This window comes from Atheta coriaria, unplaced genomic scaffold (assembly GCF_025399875.1).
Source record: "Atheta coriaria isolate IRGN ID8LTWV9N9 unplaced genomic scaffold, Caltech_Dcor_3.1 hic_scaffold_5_pilon, whole genome shotgun sequence".
NCBI classification, from domain to species: Eukaryota; Metazoa; Arthropoda; class Insecta; order Coleoptera; family Staphylinidae; genus Dalotia; species Dalotia coriaria.
In genome coordinates, this window is record NW_027045447.1 from 1,303,026 (window position 1) to 1,325,413 (window position 22,388).

Here is a 22,388-nt window from a genome sequence, read left to right on the forward strand (position 1 = left end):
CTCCCATCTGCTATAAACTCAATTAATCCAAAAAAAGAACTCAACGTAGTTCATACACGAGCAAATACCTCTAACATTCCATATCGACATAAACGTTTTATGTAACGTTTTATGGCAAGTGGATAACCAACGTGACAAGTTGAGTTGTTCGTTCATACATACCATCATTACTTTACTACACACGAAGGTTGTACACCGACCTCACACGTTGATAAACTTGTTGTGAATGGTGCGAATTGTGCTCGTGATACGCAGCGAAATATTTGTCATCGAGATTAGCACGCCGTGCGTTGCCCATGTAAGTAATTAAAAAAATACATACGCTAAACAATACGCGCGTTTCTAACGCTGATGATGTGTAGAAGAATCGGTTACGAAAATGTTGGGTTATGATACGATTAGTTTAAAAATGTTTTATATAAATACCAGGCAAGCGCAACTCACAGGCGATTGTGTCGAATGAATCCGGCTCTAATGAAGTGTTAAATTACTATGGAATATTAATCGAACCCACTCAGGTGCATTTGTTATTCGCGTTTATTGTTACTCGAACAAAACAAGTGAAGCTGCAAACGAATAAATTCACTATTCGTACCTGACGCGACATCTGTCGGTTGAAATCTGAACCAATTTGTATGCATGACAGTCATCTATTTACGCTCGTTTTCTATAAGGGTTTTTAAATTTGACAGAAAAGAAATAATTAGTTAGACTTTAAAATATTCATCATTACTGCACTGGGAAATTATATGTAAGTTAAAACTATTTCCAACAAGTTTATCGCCTGCATGAAATATGTACGCAAATCGATAAAAACAACAAGTTAACAAATCATTAATCATTATTACCAGTTTATGGCTCGACGATAATATTCATTCGGTAGTTCAAGGTTTTATGATGAAGCAAACATCATAGTGGTTAATTAGCATGATGAGCATATTCCATAGACTTAAATTACAGCCGATTATGGCGGTTTTGTAGAAAACATTTATTAAAACATACAACACTTAGAAAATATAGTCTTTTATTACAATTTCTTCCAACTTATATGCTATAAATTTGTATAAATATACATATGATAATTCGTTTCTGGTTTCATATGCCTTCATATGAAGTTCTTCGTTTGCACACCTATGCTATATTCATTTGGTATTTTAGTTTTCATTTAATATTTATCATCTAGGTATATTCTTTGACACTTTTTCATATGCAACACGAATATATCTTATAACTTAAGTAATTACCTAATAACGTTATTAAAAATATAATTAAAATAATTGTACTTGTTCATATCATCGGCATTCTCTATTATACATATAGCACGACATTCATTTCATCAACAAATCATGTTCAGAAACAATGCCGAAACTTTCTTTGCCATAGATTTATCTATATAACAACGTTTTCCTATTGACATATTAATGATTCTCCTGTCAGTTTACAAAAGTTTCTAACTCTAGTGAAGTTAAATTAAAGTTTATAGCGCAAAAGGAACTTTCTGCTTTGTGCACGCACCACTTAGAATCCTAAATGAAACAGATTTGCAACGAATAAAAACGTTTAAAATAATGAATCAACTCATACTAACAATATTTCTTCCTAACTCACTATCAGTCGATCATTTATTGTAACAATATCTGTTGCGTTCTTCAAAAATAAAACGTAAACGTACAAAATGTAAACTCTACGAATCGAATCGACACAGCGGCAGCGGCGTTTTCTTAAAATAGTGAACGTTTACGTTACACCGGTGGGTATAATATTAGTAAATCAGTTGTAAATAGTTTGATTTCTTTTTATATATGGGTCGCCATTGTACGTGGTAGGTACTGTAAATTGACGAGGCGGGTACATCGAACACGTACATTCGGTCGTTCAGGCGCAATTCGTTAAACTAGTGACTATAACAAGATATCACATTCAGTTATAATACAAAAACATGTTGAGTGTGAATAATTCGGCGTTCGATTTGTACATTTCTGTTACCTGAATCGGATGGGATGATATAGTTAAATCTCTAACATTAATTTCTCTTCCCCTCTCTCAACAGCAAACAACTCCGCTTCTTTTCGTATTCATCTATATGGCAAACAATGATTCAATAAGTTAGCGTATGTCACGATTACAAAATACAAGTGCGAATGATCCGAAAGTAGTTACGGTGTTTTTGTCAGACTGGCATACCCGTTACTGCCAGGAATATCGTCTTCTTCTAGGACATAGTCGGTGAGAAGATTCTGACGTTGGTTCGGATTGGAGGGATAATTGATCGGGTCGCTTTCGTCGTTGTAGAGGCCGATGTTCTCATCACTGCGATGGTAGTGAGCGAACGGATTGTTATTCCTTCTGGTAGCCTGAGACATCGCAGGTGGATTGAAAGGTCTGTCCCTGGCTGTCATTCGGTGTTCTTGTCCTTCACGACTATGGTAGAATGACATCACTTTGAAGTCCTCGCTGACATGACTCTCTAATCTGTTGACGATGTCTGCAAATTGTGGTCTTTTATTAGGCTGCCAGCGCCAACACACCTCCATAATTGCGTAGAGAATATCTGGACATTCTGGAGGTCGTGATAATCGACCCTTTGATATTACAAACTCCCACACTTCTGTATTCCCTAGACCTTGATATGGCTGCTCGGCTAAGGTGACCATCTCCCAGAGTACAATACCATAACTCCAGATATCCGAGTCAGTTGTGAACACACCATCTGATAAACTCTCTGGGGCCATCCATCTGACAGGCAATAAGCCTTGGGATTCTTTTCGGTAGTAGTCCGTTTCATAAATATCTCTCGCCATGCCAAAATCGCCGATTTTGATGGTGTGATCACCAGCAACCATGCAGTTCCTGGCGGCAAGATCCCTATGCACATATTTCTTCGCTGCTAGATAGGCCATACCATCAGCGATCTCAATCGCCATTCTGTACATTTCGTTACACCCAATTGATTGCGATGAATCTCGGACCTTCTCAGGAAGGTCTTTAGATCTCCACAAGCCATCAATTCCATAACGACCAATGGAGCCTCCCCTTTTGATACCACACCCAACAATCGCACCACATGATGTGCATTACTGAACGATTTCATCACTGACGCCTCATTTAAGAATTCCATCTTCTCTTCGTACGTCGAACTGATGTTTACTGTCTTCACCGCGCACGGCATTTGTCTACCTTTGATATACCCGCAGTACACTGTACCAAAAGTACCTTTACCTAGACTAGAACCAATATCAACATCATCGCGGGCTATCTCCCACTCATCTTCCACATAACTAGACCCACAATAGTCTGGATTCACAGTTTGAATCAAATGCATGTTCTCCAACTCCTTGCGTTTACGATATTGATAGAAAATAAACCCTCCACACACGAAGAAGAACGTTACGGCGATTAGTAAACCGATTATGAGCCCGATGTCATTTGAGTCTGGTTTGCCCACATAAACATTCTTAATGGCTGTGTAATTTCCTGCACCTGCTAAGGTAACTGCCCTCACGCGAATATCATAAACACCCGGTAATAAATGCACCACATGACCAGCATATTTTCCTTCAGTTGGAAGAACACACAATAGATCACTAGAGGTTTCACCTTTCCAATGAACGGTGTAGGACAAAATGGCGGAATTTGGAGCAACTGGATTTGTCCAGTTGAGAACCACTCCCCTCTTGGTACCCTCTATAGTAAAATCACTGAGATCATCGGCATTTGCCAATGCACTTGTCCGATTGTAAACCATCACGATTTCACTGCACTGTTTATCTTTGGTGCGGTTTTCGTTGCATGCGGAGATATAAAACACATACGTCGAAAAATGGTCCAAATTGCTAATCAACGTTGAATTTTGATCTGCGCTGACGAGATGCTCACTAAAATTCGGCTGGGATATATTACCAACATCGTTGTTCTCCATCAGGTACCCGTTTCTGTCATTCATCTTCAGAATTTCGTTGATTTGATCATCAAAGTGTGCGAAATTGATTTCCACTGTTTCAAAATTCACATCACGACGACGCATTGATGATGTGTATGGTATCGGACAATCACAGTCGCCATTCGGCAGCAGTTTCCCTCTATTTTTCATGGGATTCGCCTCTTCCTTCAGTGGAATACCAAGGTATCCTTCATGCACAGGATGTGTGCAGTAGTTTCGAGTCTTTAGCGTCTCGCCATCTTTGGGAATCTTGTAGTAGGTGATTACGTACTTATCTAAGATCCCACGAATATCCGCTGGTGGCTCCCAGGTTAATTTAATAGTAGTGGCATTAAATGAAATGGCATCTACGTTGCGCGGCCCCGATGGATCCCCTGATAACGTCATAAAAGTGCTTGTGTTAGTCCGTTCTTGTGTTTTATCACTCGCTGTTGTGACCACAATGTAATACGAATAGTTAGCATAAGGTTTCAGGTCCATCAGAGTCACCGAATTATTCGTGGTGAATACAACATTCCATGCATTTGATACACATGCATCCTCTGTGCCACTCAAAATCTCTTCGTTTTCGATATAATAGAAGAAAAATCCGCGGCTTTGATTACGATAACCCTCCCACGAGAGTGTAGCATTCGTTGAATGAATAATTGACTCGGTATGCAGCGTCAATTCGCTGCGCTGATCTCCATTCGATTCTTTCGACACTTGCACTGGTGTGAATTCCATGTTAATCGTCAGCTTATTCAATTTTTCAATATCGCGATAGCGCAGCTGCGGGTTATAATGGAATTTGAGCTTACCGCGTTTGATTTTCAGCTTGAAGGACGAATCGAACGTCCACAGCTTGTTCAAGTTACGATTATCGACAACAATCAGCGAGTTATTTTTATCATCGAGCACGTCGCCTCTGATAAGTTGTAAATTCTTCAAAAACTCCAGTGATTTAATCGCAGGTGACCGAGTTACTTTCAAATAGCCCCAGATTTCTTTAATTCCACCCAAATACTTCTCCAATTCATCAGCCACATCGGCCTCATCGACTCTAAACTGAAGACTGCCGTTGATATGCGTGCAGCCTTTCAGACCGGTGATTGACGTCAGTGCGTTGACGACTTGCTTATCGCAGATATGAACACAACTACTGCCACAATACTTGCACGTTCCGTTGACAAAATGGTAACCGTCTGGGCATTTGTTCGAACAGGTTTGGTTGTAGATAAACCATTGTCTATTCGTACGATACTGGCTGCATTCCTTTATTGGTATACATAAATTTCCGGGTGCTAACAATACTCTGAAACAGCAGCAGGGAATTAAAACAATGCGTAAATTTAAGTTGTGAGATGTTACCTATCCTTGGAGCATTTCTCAACGCATTGTCCTTCTTCTGTGATGCAATCATCAATTGCATCTGTAATTGCACTGTTGCGTTGGCATTCAGTGTTTGACCAGCAATGACCTTCTGAAAATATTTCTTTTATATATTTTTTTTATTTTTTATTTTAATTGTAATATTTACCACTACACTGTGCGGGACAAGTCATGGCATCGCAATCTGTTGACATATTTTGTGTTTTCAACTCGGTACCCAAAAGGTTCCAATCAATCGTTTTGTAATAACATAATTTCTCACAATTTCCAATCATAACGTGTCCACGTTCGATTTTTCGTAGGTTTTTCAATCCGATCTGTAAATATTGCATCGAATTAATCTCTTGAATACATTCAGCCGCCATTAATTAAGCAATTAGTCCTCTCTAATGGAAATTTGTAGTACATTTACGTTCACATTCCCGGCGAAATGTGTTTACAAAGTCATGAATGGGATTCATTCGTGCGGAATTCGAACGCAACATTGTAGAAGGTTACAGAGTCGGATATAAATATCCCTCAACATCCTGGCAAATTGACAGGACATGTCCCAATGTGCGCGTCATTGGTGGTTGTGCGGTCAGTGTGTGGTGGAAATAAAAATACAACATAGTAAACAGTTCGCGTCGTGCACAGACGATAAAAGTTACGCGGGAGTTGTAAAACGTTGAACCGGCGTCTCATCGGTCGCCACACGGGTGCCAATAAAAGTTGAACGTTCTCCTAAACAGCAACACTATAAACCTTTTCAATGTAGATTACATTACATTGTATCCATTCTGAAACTCTACAAACACGAAAAATGTATGTTTCTGTTTCGGGTAACAAGCATGATCCTCTTTAATTATTCCGCCCGTGAGTGGAAAAGTGAAAATCATCGATACGGCGATTTCCACTTGCGTGCTCACAGCTCGTGCGAGTGTAAACAATGGTGACGTACACGTGCGCGCATGGAAAATGCCCTGGCATTGTGATCCGCACGTTCGACGTCGATTTGCTGTTGTCCTGCGCTTTTTAATATGCTTAACCTTGCGTAGGTCGGTGTATGGATAATGGAATTTAATTTCTACAATACCCGCGTGTATGTGTGTAGGTGTGGCTAAATTTATAAATAAATCGTAGACGCACGAGATGTCGATGCTGCGACAACAAGACACGTTGATATTTTATACTTCGCTGCGATCACAAACAACAACATTAAAGTCACGTTAAATGGCAGCGCGGCGCGCAGACATAACATACATCCGCATTGCAAATTCGGTCTCGACTTCGACACTTTACGACAGGTTTCGTTTCCTGCAGAGAACCAGTAAACCGTATTGTATGCAATCGCGCAATCAAATAGACTAAACAATTAATTTTATAATTATATTGCACAATGTGCTTTGCAATCACAATCAGCAGTAAAAAATATATCAATTTACATATTGACCTCGTGCTAAAATTTCCATCACTCTATTCGATTGTTTATAGAAGATGGATTGAATTTCCATGTATCGCATTGTTATGAAAAGTAGCGAGACATTATTTTCATGTCATACGCGTTGAAATTGAAATATACCAACACGAAACGGGTGCAGAAATCAATTTAAGATGTACGATTTTTATTTTGCTTGTTTTTGTCGATGTCTGCATGCTACACTTCCAGGTATTGCTTTGACTTGTCCTCGAGTGAAAATGAGGACGCGCAGCGAACATGAAAAATAAATAAAACATGAATTCGAACGCAATAATATAAACATAAATAAGTTTTATTGCGATGTCGGTAGTGCGTGCTTAATTGCAAATATTTTAATATTGTTGGTTCGGATTTTATATTAAGTTCGATTCCAGCGATTAATTGGAATTCAATTATTTGCATGTCCGGTTTGAGCGTGCGCGCGACGCAGTTTCGATATGCAAATCGCCAGATATTCAGCAAATTTATTATGCGTTTACGTATCAATGACTTATGTTATTTTATGCATCGATGGATGAATATTATCTAAAAATCTGCTTCTAGATAAACGCCGACATCTTCACACAACAGTTCATCTTATTTATATCAAATTCTTGTCGTTTTATTAAAGGGTCTCGGAGGTAACACGAGCTGAGCATCTGTTTCCTGTATGCCAGGCTCCACACAGCAACTATTAACAATATTAGATGATAATAATGCAATCAACTCTCCATCCTAATTGGATAGCATTGGTTGGCGTCGTTATAAAGCAACAGAATAGAACTTTGTGTGTTCTGTATTCACCTAACCGTCATTAGACGTTCTTAGGGTAACTTAATATCATTGTAACAGGTTTTATTTCAAAGTTTTAGACGTTTTACAGACCCGGCGCATCCACCATAATTCACAACTGTGCAAATTATAGCATTAGCAACAGTGAACCAAATTTTCTAATTGACGTGTAATAATAATCTGCGTATGCAAACGACAATGTAATTACTTTCGTCAAAAGCCACTAGACTCTAATTACGATGTTTCGGTTTTGTATTGCGCCTAATCAACAATAATTGTCGATACGCATCCACATGTCTTCTGACATCCTAATTTGCGTTCGGGCAAACTATTCCATTCGAAACGATGAAAGCACGTATTGTTCACAATTCTCGAGATCAACATTTATGTTATCTCATGAATATCCAGAGCTCCTGGCTGGGATTAGATGGTTTATTCATAAGTTTAAATTAATGCGGAAACTCAACAGGTGAAAAGTTGGATAAAGGAAAATTCAAGTTATTGTGTTGAAAGGTCCTTGAACTTTTCAAATATTTAAAAACGATTTATTTTTTTATTTCCCGATGATGTAAAAAACATCTCCGCAACATGTGTTGTTTACATTTTCGAGACGAGAATTAAATTCGAACCTTAAGTAATTAAAATGTTCAATGCATAATTAAAACATCAAACGCGTTAGGACTTTAAACAAATTACTTTCACCTCGATGGGGGAATACTAAACGCAGCGATATAAAATTAAAATGTAATAAAATTATTTTTTCATGTTTTTTGTTTGAAAATTGAAGTAGATATCCAGGTTAAAGTGACATTACATACTCGAGCGCGCTTGAGGATTGCATAATATACGCAAACAAATTGTTATTTCAAGTTTCCGAGCGGATAAAATGCAAGAAAATCCCAGCTGCGGATGTTTGCTGACTCACTAGAGATTTGAGTGAAAACGCTCCTAGTTTGCTTTGTTCAAATAAACATGTACCGTTTTCATTCATACTTTATACAAACACTTTGCAATTTTGCCTTGAGTAAAACTTTCAAACATTTCAAAGTTTTGCAATACACTTAATAAAATTAATATGCAATTTAATCAGCGCGAGTAAAATTTTGATGAACGCATAAATCTAAATCAACATCGTCGGTGGTTATTTTTACGTCGATTTTAAGTGGAACTTGAAATCGCACGCGATAAATCCGTGTGTGTTAAAACGTACACATTCGCAACATTGTTGCGCACTCGTAAACTCGCGAACTAGCCGATGTAAACAAGTCAGCAGCGTCTATATACAAATGTAACAATGTAGAGAGTATAATTGTAAAGTTAAACAGATAAATGATAAACATTGCGCGCGTATGTGGCGACTGATAGCAATATGAAGCGATGTAGTCTTATTTTTTTGCTGATATGTTAATGCTTATCGCGCGGTTTAAATTTTATTAATGGCGGGGCGTGCAAAACACGGAAAACGTCTACAAAAACACCAAGAAAATAAGAAAACCTAAATTATCTTATCTTTATTTTATTTTATTGAATTTTATTTATCCGGTGATAAAAATTTCGAAAAACCTCGTTTTTGTCCGTCCGTGCGATCGACCGAGTGTCATTCCCATTTGTATGTAAATGTGCATTTTTTTTCGGTAGGCACGCACCGGTTACCCACGAGTACGATGTGAGTGCGTTAGACCATTTCTAATTCGGACGCCAAAAATGCCCGCCTTACGATTATTTCATTTTTATTCAAAGCTGGTTTTTCGGTTCTCCCAATCGACTGGTTTTAACAGTTACGGCTTGAATTTCTAAAATTTCGTGCATATTTAAACACTTGTGTAGTTTTCAGAGAAACAAAAATTTAATTTGCATATTAATTTGAGACGTGTGGAATATTTGAACACAATTCTGTCCTAATTTCATGCCTTTTTAAGCGCAAGAAAAGATGAAGCAATGTTTCCTCAATATCTCAACGAGATTTATTTTTAAACATAAGTTGAATAATGCATCGCAGAACTGAACTGAAAATATATAAATCCAACATCAAATAACATAGAAATAACGAAGTTATGTTGTGAGATACTGCAATTTCTAGGAATCTCTTTTCGGCTTTTGTTTTTAATTGTGTGCAAGCTTCAAACTTCAATTTTAATGCAATCGGGTGTTATAATTCGATGTGATACAAGACTGATTGTTTGCTTTTAATTATGGCCGCCTCGTGCTTTTTGCCGCGAAAAAGAATCAAATCAATATTGATATCGATTGGATATTTTATTATTCCGACTCAAAGTCCTCTTTCAAAAATTAATACCAGCTCATGATAGTAACGGTTATTATATTTTCGATGCTCGTCAGATGTTACAATTCCATGCGAAGTGTGATTATAATAGAAATAGTCAAACAATAAAAAAATTAAATGCACACGCGCGTGTTTGAAATTACAATCCTGCAAGGCCTGCCTCTACCATCGTTTAAAGAGATGTTTTATGATATTGCATTTACCTACAAATAAAATGATTTATCGTTAACATCATTTATTTCGATCGTAAATAGAAGAATTCATCATGGAGATACAAAACAAATTCAATTAGCAATAAAATTTATACTTAATTAGTTTTGGTTTGCTTAAATGTCAAAATCACAATAACTAAGTTAATGTGGGTGTATCTAATTGTTTCTCGTACTGGAAGTGACACTGATATAATTACCTTTAGTCAAACTAGTTAGAGTCTAGTATCTAAACAAATTTAATTATTAATTGTTCGTTATTCAGCGCTGGAATGCTAATAAATAATTCTAGTGCCTGCTTGGACATAAATAAATAAATAAAAATTACGCGCTTGTTTACGACCTACGCCTGAGAGTCGCCATGAATGAAAATGGAAAGGTAGAGCGCAAAAATAGTTTTACAAGCGATGTGTGTCTCTGAGAGTATTTTTATTGATGAACGTGATATTTTAGGAATTTTATATCGCAAATAACAGACCGTAAATTCTAAATATATTTTTTTATTATTTTATGGTTGCTGTTAGAAACGTGCGGAAAAATATTTTACGCCCGGCAATTATATAAATGACTTAGAATATCGAATTTCACTGCTTTCATCCATCAGTATCCAATGATGACAATCGGTTATTGAGTCAATCTTGTGCGAAATTACGCTGACAGTTTATGACGAATGAGGGGCATTGCCGTAAGTTATCTTGACGAAGTTGTTTGGCGCACAAGCAGCGAATTTATTATTAGGACGGTCATGCGAACGCGTGATCTGTAAATATACGGTGACGTAAAGCCGCACATAGACTGCGTGTAAGGTAAAAAGAAAAGACCAGAAGCGAAATATAGGTATAGATGCAATAAAAAGGGCGGAAAGTTTTGCCGCGCGCAGTAAAACGTCCAGGTGCTGAAAATCCGTACCACCAAAAAACTAATTTATGGGCGTTGTAAAAACTAAAAATAGACACGATGGATCAACAGCGATAAACATGACCAAAACCTAACCACACATTTCGACTGCTATGATTCAGGCATTAACCTAGTTTAATAAAACGTTATATTGGCAACCAGCATTACAGACATTAAATAATTTTATGTCTACAGGGTGGAATGACTAGTTATTTTAATGTTGAGTATTTCCGTAGTTGACGCCGGTGCCAAATATGAGGCAAAAATTAAATTTTCATAATTTTATTTGCTGTTGACCAAAATATAACTAAACTAAAATATATTACAAACCAAAACGAGTGTAGAGATTATTATTTAATCGATTAATCAACCTAGACACGCATTATTTTATGTAATAATAAATAATGTAACGCACAACACTATTAGAAATATAATTGAACATGAATTGAAGCAATAGAACGTTTTATATCATAATCAAGTTTTCGTGTCAATTGCAAGCGTAACCTCAACTCACCTCATAAAACCAAGGCGACGAATTTATTTGAATATTAATTAACGAACGCTTCGGTTACGATTTATGCCTTCAATTCGTTTAATTCGCGTGTGAAGCGTGATGCGTAAGCAATTGCTGGCGCGGCTGGTTGTTATCAATTGGGTTAATCGAATAAATGAAAAAGTAATAATCAAAAATTTCTTACGTCATGGATGTGATGTAAGAGTGTTGCGGAAGTAGATTTTCATAATATCGACTTGGAAAAGTTGCAAGTTGCACGATCCAGGCGCCCTCGTACGTAGGCTATTTACGTTAATCTATTGTTTTGGCCGAACAATGGCTCGTAACTATTTTAACGCAACGTAAATCACATTGGCTTTTACGCACGAAAATTTAAGTGTACGGCCATGTTGTCCAAGTGCAAAACCTACCGGAACCATATTCGCCACAGCATTGATGAAATTACCATTTCATTGGGACGCAATTTTTACGGCGTTGTTTTTTACTGCGTTGCGCTTTTACGATTTGCGCAGCGTTGAATATTATCAGAGACAACGTGTTTTTAGTCTTTTTCCCAAACGAAGTTCGAAACGGTTTTTGAAAATGTTCGCCGCAACTTGATCCGATTAGTTTTCATCAAGTTAATTAGACCAATCCTCAGGTGGTGCATTTTGTGTTTAAAATGTGCGCGGCACGTAGAGTTGGTTTGCCGCCAAGCTGGTTCGTGTCGGTAATCAAACCACTCAAGGATGCGAGAAAATAAAGCGGCCCAGGACGACCCGGGCACACGCCGAACAAAACTGTAGCGTAATGATGATGGTAATTAATTGTTTGAAATGCTTACAATTTGTAAACACCGCACTAAAATCAGCAATAAAAATAATTACTCAATTAATTGGATTTTTCGTCGATTGTTCCTTTATCAACGCACGAAAATACGTTCTGTTTAATGTTTTGCGTTGAAAAAAATTTTTTTTCCATGCGTACATAACGCTTTCGCTTGTTGTGTCGAGAGGAATCAAATGTTTTGGGAACGACGATGATAATTTAATCCGTGAGCTAATAATAGCATCGCCGCAACTGAAAACGACACGACTGTTTATAACATCAGTGTCAACAAGCGCGACTGATAATGAAGCCGTGCTCTTCGCATAAGCCCAAGGCGTTTTTCGCGTGTGGAGCAAAAATTACATGACAATTTAATTTATTACATTGTGTTTGAAACACAGACAGGCATCCAACTTGCACTTTCAATGAAACATATTTATAGATAGCAGACAGTTGGAATTTCTAATCCACGGTAGTGTCATGTGTAATCTTGTTATCGGCATTCTATTGATATGTGTCAGCCAACGCATGTTTAAATATTTATTTAAGGTGTAATATTGTGAAGAAATCGTAGAATTTTTCCCAGCGCAGCGAGAAACCAACTAGAATACAAGAGGGAGCATGTCGTAACTTACGAAATGAAAGAAAAGAAGAATAAAACGAGTCAAGGGAGAGACGCAGGCGGCTACCACATAAAGAACTGCGGTGCTAAATTTGATGCCACTGGCACTGTGGCAATGGCCTATTTCCAAAAAGGGGGTGCATCAGGCTATCGTTCTTTTTGTGTGTGCGTTGCTCGCCTCTTTTTGCGTTCATCTAGTCTATCTAAATAGATGGATTCAAACCTTTTCGTAAGGGGAACCGCGATGTGATCGTATCAAACCGGATGAGCACTTTTTCTTCAACCCTCTGATAAATTAACATCCAACAATTGCACAACAATTTATGACATAGCATGATATTTTGTAAGAAATGCGCAAATCATCACTTTGCAATCAATCGAAGTGATTCATCGCGAAGAATTTTCACGCAAACAAAGATCGTATTTATTAAGATATTCCCTGTCGTCATACTGGAGGCCCTGATTTGAATCTGATGAATGTACAATATATGGGTGTAAAACTAGACCAGACATGTGAATAATATGAACCGACTTGCTGATTGCGAATCTTCGCTGAAGCAACCGCGTTTGTTTTGCTGATGTGAGCAAACCTGGAGGCTAGGAAGCACATGAATTGCTCGTAGTGCGAACGGAACACAATGTGCTCGGCACGCACGCACGCCGTGCAGGAGGTCGCATCCATGAAAATTTTCGGTTTTTTTCGCTCTCTGTGTCGTATTTACGAGTTGCGCATACCTTGAACTCAGGCGAACCGCGTTGCTATTTTTTGTGCGTACCGAGAATCGTCTAAAATAAACCTTGAGCGGCATTCCATACAATTGACATTGTAGTGGGTATTTGGAGTTTTGCGCGCCGGATGGTTTAAACGCGAGCACAGCGCGGCGCAGTTTGCGTAAACAGGAAGAAGTTTTCGATTTTGTTCGAAAGTAGTGGAATGCGTTAGACGTTAGACACACGCGTAGTGCGTGCGAGACTTCTAGCTACCGCGTGGAGGCCGGTTTTTGGTAGGTGTCCATGACCCAAAAAAAAATCCAACCGAATTGAACGCGCGCACAGCGCGACGTAAAAAATCTAGGCGTCATGTTTATTTGCAAACAATTCGTCGGTAAAGACCAAAAAATGTTTAATACCTCTTGTAAGCTATCCATTGACCAAATAACTAACGCATGGTTGTGAATAGTTTCCTGTCCTTTGATTAATCGCAGATTCGGAAAGAGATTGCCGAGAGTCGTAAGTCGACGCGCGCGGTAAACAAACAAATACTCCCAGATCTCAATCAAATTCGGAAAGGAATATTTATCCCAGTCGTGTTCATCGGTAGCTTTTTCCATGAGCAGCAGCGAGAGATATCCGGTGATGATGGTGCAGTTCTCCAACTTGCTGAGATCTTCAAGTTCGTTTTGAAGCCGAAGTGAACCGCATTTTACGGCGGCACCGCGCTCCACAGCATGGTCGCACAGCACCAGGATCGTCAGGATAACGGCGGTAAGCGCGCGTCCGCGTCCGCACGATAGCATCGCGGCCGAAGAGGCACGTCACAGCACCAGCACCAGAAGTAGCGGCAACAACAACGGCGCGTCGTCGACCACGTCGCGATGAGGCACATGCTAGCGTTGCGATCGTCCGCGTCCAACTGAGGCGGCCGCGACTCGCGTGTTGACTGAGAGTGAGAGTAGGCGCGCGCGCGATTCAATGCCGCGACGTTTGCGTGCTGCCGGCGGACTACGGGTGTTACGGCAGCGGCGGCGCTCTTTTCCCAAGGAGGGTTGGAGGGATGCGTGAGTGCGTGCGAGCGTCGAATGGAAGAGAGAAGTGAGGTGCTTGATAACCGGTCGGGGGGTAGTGGGGCCTGGCGAAATGGGAAAATTCACCCAAACAGGGAAGAATTTAATTCATTCAACCATAAAATCACAAAAGTTTAAAACAAAAACACAAATTTTTCAGTTTTGAAAAATTTTGCTTAAGAATTTAATTTTGAAATTATAATAATTTTTTGGGTGTTAATCCGGTCCTGTATACATTTCCTACCCCCTGTGTGGTGGTCGTGCTCGTGCTCATTCTACATCCGGCAGGTTAGTCCCAAAGTTCTCGAAGTTTTCGACTCCCGCTGCTTACGCAGTTTTATATCACTCGCCCACGTGGGCCCGGGACGTGCGCAAGCAAAAAGAGGTGCCGGGGGTGGCTAAACGCGTTTAGCCGGATCGCATCCTGCCCGCCCGCCGGCCGCAACCTAGCAGGATATTAAGCGGCATTGTAGGCATCACAGCGTGAAGCGTTTTCCGCGTGAGGAGTGATATAGAAGAATTTATGAGCCAGCAAACTACTTTATTACTTATAACACATTTACTGATCAAAAGATATAATCTAAGATATTCTATACTCACTTCTTTTAAGTCCGGCAAATGGTACAAAATGAACGTGTAGTTTGGAAACACATTACCCCCGATGACGATCTCCAAGTTGGGAAACATGGCGCCCAAGTATTGCAGTCCCCGAATGTTGAACATCAGAAAAAGTCCCCAGATCTTACGCAGCGCTGGGAATGAAACACCTTGGAAGTCTTTGGTGGTGGTTTTCGTCATGAGGGCGATTTGTAATTGCCCGGTGACGATTGTACAATTGTCTAAAGCCGCTCGAAGTTGGTGTACACCATTGCGCACAATAACGTCGGAACAAACGCGCGCGTCGCTCACGCTCAGGTGGTTTGCGCACGCCGCCACCGCCATTAACACGCCCAACGCGATCATTCTCACTGGATAATCTCACGAAAAGTATAAAAATTTTACGAGTGAATGTGTAGCGCGCACGGCGAGCGCCCACTTGCATTGTGACTGGATTCATCGCATGCAAGCCGCCATCTTGTCGCAATTGATTCAAGGGAAATTGATTGATTGATCACAGGCACCTACGCATTGTATACTCAGTGTTGTTCTTTACTACATCACCCAAAATGATTTTAATCATTTTTTTAATTCATTTTATTAAATTAATCACAAATTTGATATTTGGTAACATTGTATGACCAGCAAATATTTACAGAATCAAATATCGCGTCCATTTCATGATAACTTGTTGCATATCGAGCAATCAGTATGAGTTTAATGATGCGCACTACTTGATTGGCGAACTATCGAGGGTCAATAAGTGTCAATTGACGATATTAGTTCAAGCCGCGTTCAATTCCTGCTGGGTCGTGTGAAAAATTGAAATTCCAATATGGCCAATGCGATATCCGATCCGCGCACTGGACGTAATTCAATACCACCACGCTACGTGCGATCGCATTGAGTAATTGTTTGCAATTAATTGCATTGCAATCGGTTCAGCATCTCGACGTGTCTCGCATCCACATCTGTCTACTCATATGACGTCTACTGAATGCAATTACCAGCCAGAATTTATATCTAATGAATCAATTTTGTGAATTGTGAAAACTTGTTGAATCTATTTATGCGTGCAATTGCTCAGTAGGTGATCTTGGGAATTAATTTCCTGTGAACAGCGACGTGCACAAATGATCCGAATGAGGATTTTCGCAAAGTAATTTTGAAGCCGTGTGTAAATATTTATACATAGATTAAATTAGCTGAGGTGATTCTTGGTAAAATTTTGATCTTTAAAATTATTTGGACCTAAATTTGCAATTAAAAGTTTTGACGTTGACAAGAGATCAACAACTTTGTTTTTAATTACAGTTATTAATGCAAGAAACTGCAAATTGCATTTCCAAGGTCTGTTCATTTTTTTTTTCTAACCCCAATAAAACTTTGCAAAATTTTTATGGTCGTTTCCAAGAACGAGAAATGCGCAAAAAACTAAACAACCCAGGGAGAATGAATATGACCGTGACTCTTTTATGCATACTTCATTTTTATTTTTATATTCAATGCTTCGATGCTTTTATGCGTTTATTCCATACAATAAAACGTTTCTAACGTATTATTATCGATAACTTTTACCGGCTTGTGGCGTGTTTACGATAGTTTAAAAAAGCAACTAGGATTAGCTGTTCCTAATTTATATTTTCGTGTTGGTATTTATTATCAGTTAAATGGCGTCACAAGTGCATGTTTCAAAGAATATTTCTAATAATTGGCGAGCGCTACGATAATAAAAAACGCGCCGAATGAAAACGTGCAAATACAAGCGTTCCGCGCGGCAATTAAATTATTTTTAACGCGAATAACAAAAGGTGTTGTAGCGAAACACCAACGTCTAACTTTTATAAACCTTTTTTTTTCTGTTGTTTATTAGTGCATAATTTTAAGTACTGGCGTAAGTAGATAAAAACTTAACATATCGTCAAATTGACATCGTTTATTTCCCAGTGTGTAATCACCGCTAGACATAAATGAATTGATTTCGGTTTTAATATCCAATTTCGCAAAGTTTACGCGCGCGGGGTTTAAGTGTGCTGTCAGTTCAGTAAAGCGCTGCAAGTGCAAACTCTGCATCAGATATATGACAGGTCGTTATTAACGTAACAGTAGCCGCATGCAAGTAAACGTTCAAGTTTTTCATTGCGACATGCGGTAGCCGAAATTAATGCGTAACTAGAAACACATAACAAAGCTTTCCTGAGAGAGTTTACGACGAGCAAGGAGAGAAACATTTCATCTATTTATGACGACGTTTGCGTTTGATGAATTCTTCTTCTTTATATTTTATCGACTTTTTAGTACTTTGACCTGAATACGGCTGACACGAATGGGAATTGCGCATAATTAACGATTGTCTTCGATTTGAAGAAAAAACAAATATTTTTCGCGCTAAATTCGCGTGATTTTAATGTTTTTAATGCTTCCATCGAATGATTGATGAATGATTCACATAGCATACATTGTATAAGAGTTGTATGGCAATTATCACAATCGATCAATTCAGCGCCAGTTGGTGGCAGTGCGCAGATAAAAAAAAAACTTCAATTCGAATATTAGTAACATTGATAACCCAGTGTAAACAGCGTCAAGCCATTACGTCACTTGTCGACTTAATTACACTAACATTTATTCGAGCACGTACAAAAAGCGATAAGTGCACGAGCAAAATTATGTTAAACCTTGTTTTGTTGAACTATGATATGGAATTCGTACGAATTATTTACTTTAAAAAAAGAATATCCTAATTTTCGGTAACGAGTGTCAACCTTGTTTTGAGAACTCGGTGTAATTCTAGTTTTACTGATATCGGTGTTTCATGTCAACTGTATGAATAACTCTAGTGTAATGCTGTTTATTCCAATGCGCACGCAATGCTAGTAATCGCTTGCAATCGTTTCTAAACATGCGTGGCAGCTGAATCTTGATATCCACTTGTAAATGAAATAATATTTTGTTCTTTTTATTTACCCGTTGAACTAACCTTTCGTTTTATTTTAGTATATTCAGACATTTTGAACGCTGAAGTTAATTTCTTCAACCTTGGAACCATGGCGTTTACCTTTGGAATACTTACAAGTAAGTTATTATTACTTTTATTTGATTTTCTTTACTTTTAATGCGTGTAGTCAGCGATAGTTGTAGTTCTGGTGAAAAAGAGGATCATTCCGGACCTGCTCTTTGCGCTTTGGTCAAAGAATTCTACCCTCAATCCAAGATTCTTCTTCTTGATTGTATTCCTGATGATTATGAAGCAATCAAAGCGAAGCTGATTGAATGGTGTGATGTGAAGAAGTGCAACGTGGTGCTGACCACGGGTGGCACTGGATTTGCCCCAAGGGATGTCACTCCAGAAGCAACCCGCGATGTTCTGGATAAACTTGCGCCGGCGGTCACCCAGCACATCAATCACATGAGCATGCAAGTGACACCCATGGCAATGTTATCGCGTGCTGTCTGCGGCGTTCGCAAGCAAACGCTTATTTTGAATCTCCCGGGTAGTAAGAAGGCATCCGTGGAATGTTTCGGTTTTGTGGGCAAGACCCTGAAACATGCTGTGGAGTTGATGTTGGATAGGAAGGCTGAGGTTGTTAAGGCCCATCAGATCGTTCAAGGAACTATTGTGGGTGATGATACCGAGAAGAGTAAAGTAAAACTTGGATGTGTAGCTTTACGAAATCGCAAGTCCCCGTATCCCATGGTTTCTGTTGAAGAGGCTCAGGAGATAATGAGTGATTGTGATAATATGTATAGGTTCGAACCGGAACAATGTATAGTGAAGATTGAGGATTCCCTCGGTAGGACGTTGGCAACTACTGTACGAAGTAATGTTCCCTTGCCACCGTTTCCTGCCTCTACCAAAGATGGTTACGCGGTGATTGCCGCTGATGGACCCGGGATACGAAAAGTTGTTGAAGTAATAGCAGCTGGTGATTTGGTAACGATTTATTTAATTTTATAAAACAAATTATCTAAGAATATCTAATACTTTAGCCGGCGCAATTCACGTTAAAAAGCGGAGAAATTATACGGATCAGCACAGGTGCACCATTGCCAAATGGTGCTGATGCTGTTGTTCAAGTGGAAGACACCGAATTGGTCAAAGCCTCAGATGATAATATGAAAGAACTAGAGGTTAAAATAAACGTGTCTCCTTCTGTTGGTTTGGACATTCGGCCCATTGGTTCTGACATACCAGTGGATGAAGATATACTACACCAAGGCACAATTATTACCCCAGCCCACATTGGAATAATGGCCGCCGTTGGTATAACAGAAATTGATGTGTATGTTCGCAGATCAGTTGGAATTATCTCCTCTGGAAATGAACTTCAGAGACTTGGCTGTGGCCAGTTGCAATCTGGTAAGATTTTCGATTCTAACAAGCTGACTTTGCTTTCCTTACTTGAACAACATAACTTCAAGGGATATGATTGTGGAATTGCCAGAGACGAGTATGTCAATTTGATATCATAAACCGACAACATAATTAATATAATTATTTATTTTAGTCCTGATGATATAAAGCAGAAAATATCGGCTGCACTTGCAAAGCATGATACGCTCATTACTACTGGAGGCGTATCAATGGGCGAGTTTGATTTAATCAAACAGGTACTCGTTCAGGACTTCAATGCTTCAATTCACTTCGGGCGGGTTGATATGAAACCTGGAAAACCTACAACTTTTGCTACGTGTGAATTCAAGGGAAAATGGAAATGTGTGTTTGCGTTGCCAGGAAACCCAGTATCGGCATCCGTCACGTTCTTGTTGTTTGTACTACCATTCTTAAGAAGGTACAATGTATTACAAGAGGGACGTCAAATGATTGATTTGATTCTAGTACGAATATTGCAATATTAAATTTATTTTCCATTTCATTTAACAATTTTATTCTCAGGATAAGGACGTTAATTTGGATGTGCGTCCTGAATATATGAGGGTTAAAATATCGTCGGATAAAAATGGACGAAAATTGGCCCAATTTGCCACCGCCAATCAAATCAGTAGCAGATTAAACAGTCTGGCAGAAGCGGATGCTTTACTGGTTCTTCCTAGTAAATCCGCAGTTTGTTCAAAACTTTTAAAGGGAGCGATTGTGAAGGCAATCCCGTTGAGGAACCGCGAATTTTATGTGAAATATTGATTTGTACTTACGGATAAGTAAAAAATAAATTTATTTAAAGTTAATTTATATGTACAACAAAACAAGGGGGCAACAAATGCGAAAATGAGCCACTAACACGGTTAGAAAACAAGAATCCTAGAAAGTCTGAGTATAATATATACAAATGTTTGTTCTTTCAAGCGATATTGAAAATATCCGATGGCCGAATCTGCCACAAACGCTTCTCCATTAGATTATAGCTCCTTTTAGGCTTTTGACTCGAGAGAACTTCGTCGATAACTTGCAATGACTTGTGTGGCAGTACGACAGGCTGATACTCCAAGCAGCCTGATAAATCCACGGAGACTTCGCTGGGTTTACTAAAAAAATGCATTCTGTAAGTCACTGTTTGAGATATGGATTTTTGAGGAGTATACTTGACAATTTTCGGTGGAGTCAACATGTATTCATTCGATATCCCAATTGGGTTTAAGTTGACTACGCCGATACCGAGCGGGGCTAATTCCTGACGAAGGGCATTGCCAGCGCCCTTGATGGCATACCGAGATGCAGTGTAGGCAACAAGACCTGACTCTTCACCCTCCGAAGCTCCGAAAGTAATAATACGACCGTTGGTATTCCGTAATAATCCTTGATAAGTGCGTGCGACGCGTAACAAACCCAGCACGTTCGTCTTCATGATGGCTTCCCAGTGGGAGACATTTTGTTGTTCCAAACGGCCTTTGTAAAGTAAGCCGGAGGTATTAATCACCGCCCAGAGACCTAAAACAAAACAATTTTATTTGTTTAATCGAAATTCGTATCTTCAGGCTTTGATTACAATCGCCTTGTGTTGACGTTAGTTAATTATGATAGTAAACACGTAGTTAATCAATTTTACGCTTATGATGCGACTGAATCCTTGATGGTAACTAGCAGGTGGTCAAAAAATAGAAACGTCGTCATTCATCATAAAGTTTATTGTTTAATTGTCCGTGTTTTATAGCAGTTGGCGCAACTCTTAACACCAACTCTCCATTACAAGCTGAGTACATCAGTGTGAAACGGAACCACTAAAGCGCTAATCGAATTAAAAACAAACTTTTCTCACCATCTCTTCCAGCTGGTAAATGCGCGCGGATAATATCAACAGATTCATGGAGCAAATCTTCTCGGTTAACGTCTAATGGCAGAGCGACCAGTGTGCCTTGCAAGGGCCGCGGGGCACTTTCCCTTTCCTTCTGCCAGGCACGTATTACCCTCGACGGGGCCGAATCTCCCGAGTCACCGGAAGATGCACCTTCCTTCAGGCCAGCAAACACACGAAAACCACGATTTGCTAAATATATTGCTATCTGGAATTAGAAATGAGATTAGAAACGGCGATGAATGATATAACGCGATAAATACCTGTAATCCGACTGCATTGTCACAGGACGTAACCAATATCGGTTTGCCACTTCCCGGCGAACTGTCCGCCGTCTCCACATCCGTTTCGGCTTTGATTTTGCACAACAGATAGAGGAGGAGCGCACCAGCGATCGAAAACAATGCCACTAATTGCAGGGCCAAGACAAGCGCCGTTTGTTCATCCATCGCGGGATCGCAGGCTACTTCAAACGAAGACCTGCAATTAGTACAACACAATAATGAATAATATTACGTTCACCTGCAATCGGCCAATCTACTGCATCACTTGAATATATCCATATTTTGCATTCTTACAATTAAAATTTCATTTTAAAAACACGTGTTGAAACCGAACGTTCAAAACATAACTTATCTTAAGTCGGCCTGCATTGTGCTGCCCCCATTTCTTTCAATTGAATACCAACAACGGAATGTTGTGTTGTAAATAAAACATGATAAGGAATTGATTTTTGCACGCAGCATGCAAATGCAAAGATATTGTTGAGAATTTATGATATCTAATAGCAACTCTTGCAGCAGGTTGCAATGAAATGATTTATTATAGTTATTTAATTACTGCTATTCACGATTCTACACTCTACTTGATTTTCAAAAGAAT

The 22,388-nt window shown here is 39.1% G+C and overlaps 3 protein-coding genes across 4 annotated transcripts; 1 reads left to right on the forward strand and 2 right to left on the reverse strand.

The window, feature by feature from the left end:
• Positions 1 to 139: 139 nt before the first annotated feature.
• On the forward strand, positions 140 to 20,442 carry cin (Molybdenum cofactor synthesis protein cinnamon). 2 transcript variants are annotated; one of them, XM_065302622.1, is made up of 6 exons: positions 140 to 298; positions 18,253 to 18,330; positions 18,381 to 19,189; positions 19,246 to 19,706; positions 19,764 to 20,094; positions 20,153 to 20,442. In XM_065302622.1, the coding sequence occupies exons 2-6, from the start codon at positions 18,303 to 18,305 to the stop codon at positions 20,396 to 20,398; spliced, it is 1,875 nt and encodes a 624-aa protein (XP_065158694.1). In that variant the 5' UTR covers positions 140 to 298; positions 18,253 to 18,302; the 3' UTR covers positions 20,399 to 20,442. The 2 variants fall into 2 exon arrangements, with proteins under 2 accessions (XP_065158694.1, XP_065158695.1); XM_065302623.1 differs by lacking the exon at positions 140 to 298 and adding an exon at positions 18,061 to 18,188.
• Positions 974 to 14,547, reverse strand: LOC135791813 (insulin-like growth factor 1 receptor). The gene is given in 5 exon segments (XM_065302356.1): positions 974 to 2,971; positions 2,974 to 5,234; positions 5,291 to 5,402; positions 5,460 to 5,628; positions 14,005 to 14,547. Coding segments are annotated over 5 exon segments (3,744 nt in total). The 5' UTR covers positions 14,392 to 14,547; the 3' UTR covers positions 974 to 2,156.
• Positions 20,413 to 22,170, reverse strand: LOC135792000 (D-beta-hydroxybutyrate dehydrogenase, mitochondrial). Its single transcript, XM_065302625.1, has 5 exons — positions 22,085 to 22,170; positions 21,770 to 21,986; positions 21,471 to 21,714; positions 20,797 to 21,142; positions 20,413 to 20,739 (listed from the first exon to the last, which is right to left on the reverse strand). The coding sequence occupies exons 2-5, from the start codon at positions 21,953 to 21,955 to the stop codon at positions 20,556 to 20,558; spliced, it is 960 nt and encodes a 319-aa protein (XP_065158697.1). The 5' UTR covers positions 21,956 to 21,986; positions 22,085 to 22,170; the 3' UTR covers positions 20,413 to 20,555.
• Between the last annotated feature and the right edge of the window lie 218 nt (positions 22,171 to 22,388).